The 4,985-nt window shown below is 46.7% G+C and overlaps 1 protein-coding gene across 1 annotated transcript in view; it reads right to left on the reverse strand.

Moving 5' to 3' along the window:
• TNFAIP8 (tumor necrosis factor, alpha-induced protein 8) overlaps positions 1–4,631 on the reverse strand; it is a 131,564-nt gene extending 126,933 nt beyond the window's left edge. The window contains exon 1 of the mRNA XM_011972850.1: positions 4,422–4,631. Within this exon, the coding sequence (XP_011828240.1) occupies position 4,422 (1 nt within the window). The 5' untranslated portion in view covers positions 4,423–4,631. The remainder of the gene's footprint in view (positions 1–4,421) is intronic.
• Between the last annotated feature and the right edge of the window lie 354 nt (positions 4,632–4,985).

The raw sequence follows: 4,985 nt of genomic DNA on the forward strand, positions 1-4,985 counted from the left end.
ATCTAACCAAGTCCTCCACTTAATAGGTGCCTTCTGCACACTGGCACAGCAGAGGAACATCTGCTGTAATCTGCACAACAATCCTACAACGTAAATACTATCCCCAGTTTTTACTCCGGTGAAGAAACAGGCTCAGAGAGCAAAGCAGATTGTCCAAAGCCACACAGCCAGCAGGGGCTGAGACAGGAGGTGCTGATTCCAGCAAAGTCATTGGAACCAACTACTTCTTGACTAAAGTCATCTTTATTCCCGATGTTTAAGGAAACTACAAGTGGAATTTTGAACTTAATTCCATTATCTGTTATTAAAGAAACTAACCCAGAGGTGTTCACAAGTTAACCCGGAGTCTCATTCCTGTGACCACCTCCCCGCAACCCTTGTTTTTGTTTTTAGTGGAAAAGATCTGTACACCTAGCCCCCAGTCGTCTGGACAGAAACATCACCGTGTTGGTTTTTAATCCCCCTTGTCCTATACGGAAAAGGGCAAGCCTAGGAAAACAAGCTTTTTGGCACACACCCAGCTTTGCAGCCGGTTCTGAACCTCAGCTACCTTGGTTCTGAACCATAAACACTTGCTTCCAGAGATAAAGCAACTGCTCTCTAAAAGGATGGGCTGGGTATGATTTGATTATTGCTGAGCCTGTGACATTTTCAAACAATTCTCAGGTAACTTCTGTCTGATGTAAAACAAAATCCTATGGAATCAGGTTTGTTTCAGTAATACCACTGGTTATTTGAAACAGATGTTGGAAGAAATGTGCTTCTTTGAGTTTCTTATTGTTGAGAAAGACAAATATTTTGAATATCATTCTACTGTCCTGACTAAGGAAGTACCTTTACTTTCCTTGGTGAAACACAAGAGACTTCCAAACCCATTATTGCCATTAGCAACTTACCTTCGGGGACTCCTTCTTATCAACAGGCATCTTTCTGCAAGTTACCTGCCTTCTCAAATCCCAAGGCTTTCATGTAAACATGAGAAGGGTGTGCTGCACCAGGTACAGAGCAGGAGCTCAGTAAATGCCTGCTATGTAAAGGAATGGTGCTCTCCTCCTGCAAGCTGGACTAAGGAGGTGGACACCTTCAAAGCTGAGGAACAGCAACCATAGGGTATAAGGCCACAGACCAGGTGGTTTCCAAGATGCCCCTTGGCTCTGCCATTCTAGAATTATCTACACTCCACTTGTAGCTCATTTCCTCCTCTTCAGGCCAAAATGTAGGCTAAAAATGAACTGACCTCCTTTACATTTTGCAACATGGTTCTCTGTCTCCGTTTTTGTTTTTTACCCTCTACAAATCACTCATTTTCAGCTACTGGGCAGCACAGCTGAAGTATAAAAACTTAGAAACTGCAGTTGGCTCAGACTCCGGGGCCACAGTCATCGAAACCAGACACAAGAGTATAGGAAGAAAATTCTTAGCCACAGGGAAACACAAAGATTGGGTGTTACGAGGGCCTTTTCAGTGTTTGTTGAGTTCTTGTTGTGTGCATTTGGTATTAAATGCAGGATGCGGGCAGTATGAGGAGGAGTGAGGTGATAAAAGTTAATCTGGCAGCACACAATTCCTTCCCTTAACTTCTGTATCAGAGCCAGAGATCCCGGAGAATGCCAAAGCAGGGCAGATTGTCCATTTTGTTATCCAGGTTGGCCCCTGTGCGTGTCGCCATTGCCAAAGTCAATGCCCCTGGCACTGGGATTGTACTAATAGCCCCTATGCCATTCCCCTCTGTGAAAAAGCAGGTGGCCCTTATTTATCATCACTGTTTCTCCCCTGTCTCCTGGAGGTTATCTCATGTTCAGCCCCTTCAACTGCTATCAGGCATAAATGGAGGGCGTGGGGAATGGACCATTCTACATGATGTAGAGCAAAGCTCAATTCTGAGAACGAATGAAATCTCCAGGGTGTTACTACCACATTGGGCTATCTCCTGCAGAAGAGGATTAACTGTATCAATTAAATATGAGACCTCTGCAGTGCCTGGCACTGCAGCAGACTCAACTTTAAAGATTACCTCTGTGAAGTTCTCCAAGCCATAAGTCACACAGAAATTCACTCCTCCTCCAACTCAGCATTTCCTAATTAGTACTGTTTGGATGCAATCATTCCTCTCCACACACCCTTTCCTCCATTTCAACAGAATGAGAATTGCAAAGAACTGGCCTCATAAAATACTCTGTTCCTGGCCTCTGCCGTGTGTTCACCCCCAGGTTTCTGCTATTCTGTTTAGGATCCCAGGACAGCCTGTCCTCACAACAGCTCAACACATACACAGCGACTCTGTCTAGCAATGTAGTCTGAAATAGAAAATCAAGAGACAACAAACATGAGATTTCTCAACTCACACCAACTTTTCTTGGTGAGTTTAAACACACTGGAACAAAAGGCACACAGAGTAAAAGTTGCCCTTAAAGAAAATGTTTAAAAGGCCCATTTGTGCAGGATCACTGTGATTTTGGTAGAACCTTGTTTTATTCATTGATTTATTAATGATTCTTAAATCATCACATAATATAGATTAATATAATGGTTTATAAAGTCTACATATGTCAATCCAAAGAGCTTAACACAACACATGTTCCTATTTTACAGAGGAGTAGGTGCTAGTCTACTTCCCTAAACTTTATTTACTCAGATTACAAGTAAAAACTCAAAAGATGGGCAGTGAATGGGGGAGGCAATTAAATGTGTATGGAAGAGAAAAGGCATCCAAAAATCCACAAAAAAGCAAATTGTGTTATTAGCTAGAATATTAACAATTACTTGAGGGCCCCTGTAGTCCCAGTTACTCAGGAGGCTGAGGCAGGAGGATTGCTTGAGCCCAGGAGTTCAAGACCAGCTCGGGCAACATAGCGAGAGACCCTATCCCTAAAAACAACAACAACAATAGCTTGCTGACTTAACTCCTCATGACAGATCTAATTAGACGGTGGCAATAAATGTGTCTAAGTGTTTAATTAAATGTGATAATTATTTCTTTCCTTAAAGAGAGATGCAGTCATATGTTTACACTGCAAAGCATAATGTTTCCTTAGTGAAAACAGTGTGGAAACACTTCTGTGTAACACAGGATTCAAACCAGGATAAAAATATCGGCTGCGATAAGCAGCACTTAACAGTGATTTATTAACTCTTACCTTTCATGTGCCAATGCACAATGGCTTCTTAAAGCCTACCCTTTTTGGTTATTTCCTTTGGCCACACAGCTTTGTTATCCTTACCCTCAACGAATAGTTTCTACTTAGAATGTGATTTGAGCATCTCTTAAATGGATTATTATCAAGGAAGTAGGAGAATATTCTACTTTCATAGCAAGAAAGTAGCAAGAATAAACTGAAATGTAGAAGAACTCAGAGCAACTATTAAAATTAGCTAGGACCCCAGCAACCAGGCAATCACTTTATAGATGAAGAAACCATTTGTATAATACTGCTGTTATGATAGCAAAGCTTCCAATTAATTTTTTAAATGCAGAAATATGTCCTGCACTGAGGGAGTACTGATCCCCACCTCCCCCTACAAAAATAATTATGTAGGGATAGAATTATCAGTCTTAAGCAATCCAAGGATTTTCTTGTTTCAACACTGGGCACTGAACTACTGTTTGATTCTTTCCATGATTCCTCTAGGGATACTGCTCTTTCTACATAGAGCTTCTGTGTTTTAGAAAATCTGTTGGTTTAGGAATACAGTGTCACTGAAGCAATAAACATATTCGAGGTGCCTAAGCCTGTTGGGTCAGCCTGGTCTTGAACGTGCCTATCAGTCGCCCGGAGTCCGAGGAGCCTGGGCGCTCATCAGGTGTCTTTGAAGCAGGTGCTGAGGGCTCCAGTGCCACATGTGCAGTCATGTACACACACACACACACACACACACACACACACACACACTCTCTTTCTTCCTCAAAGGAAGTCTCCATCGAATGATCTCAAAGCAGGGCTCTGGTCTCTGCCTGTTTTACAATGCAAGGTTGGATTACAATCTCAGGCCAGCATCTCAGTCTGCAATCTGGGGCACCCTGATAACCCGGGCAGTGCTTTCGCCAGCATGTGCGGTTACAGGAGGACGTGACAAATAGCGGGAGCCGAGTTACAAAGGGAGGGAAGGAATGAGGCTCAGAGCAGGAGGTGGTGAAGAGGTCGCCCTGAATAGGTAAGGGTTCCTGGCAAGGGGTCTTGGATCCTCAGTGCAGCACTGGAACTGAGTAAAATTACGGGGAGTTTCCGAGGCTGTGCGCTCCCGCACACACTTGTACGCACACCCACCTACACAAGTTGTTCAAACGCACCCACTCACACTCACTCACACTCGCTTCCGAAACTCTCTGAGCCGGAGGCGCGCCCCAAGAGCAGCCCGCAGCCCAGCGGCGGGAGAGGCGCGCGGGGGTGTGCGCGGGACTGGAGCGCCCAGGAGCCACTTACTCGGAGGACTGGCGCGGCGGCGCCGGGACGCTGAGGCACGAGCTGGGCTGTTTGGCGGCGCCGAGTTCTCTACTCGTTCGGTGGCTCGCGGGCTCCCGCGGACCTTAGCCAAGCGCGGGTTAGAGCTGGCGGGAGAAAAGGAGCCAGGGACCAGGGGCGGAACTTGCAGGAGGGTCCAGGGGTGTGGCGGGCAGGCCGGGGAGGAGCCGGGAGGTCGGGGGCGGAGCGTGTAGGGAAGGAGGAGCCCAGCGGCTGGGGCTGGGCGGAGTGGGAGAGGAGGAGCTAGGGGTCGGGACAGCAGGGGTTGGGACAGCAGGGGTCGGGACAGCAGGGGTCGGGAGTGGCCCAGGCGCAGGAGAGCGCGGAGAAGGGCTGGGCGGCGGCCTGGGAGCCGGACTGGGGCCGCGAGGCCCAGACCGCTGGGGCGCTGGAGAACAGGACCCGCTTGGGAGATATGCAGAGGATACGCTATTCCTGAGCCCCTCAGTTTCTTCCGTTGTAAAAATGAGACGCCAACCCTCGTAGTGTGTTGAGATGGTAAAATGGGGCCATACACATGTGCAT

The sequence above is a fragment of the Mandrillus leucophaeus genome, unplaced genomic scaffold (assembly GCF_000951045.1).
Source record: "Mandrillus leucophaeus isolate KB7577 unplaced genomic scaffold, Mleu.le_1.0 Scaffold131, whole genome shotgun sequence".
NCBI lineage: Eukaryota > Metazoa > Chordata > Mammalia > Primates > Cercopithecidae > Mandrillus > Mandrillus leucophaeus.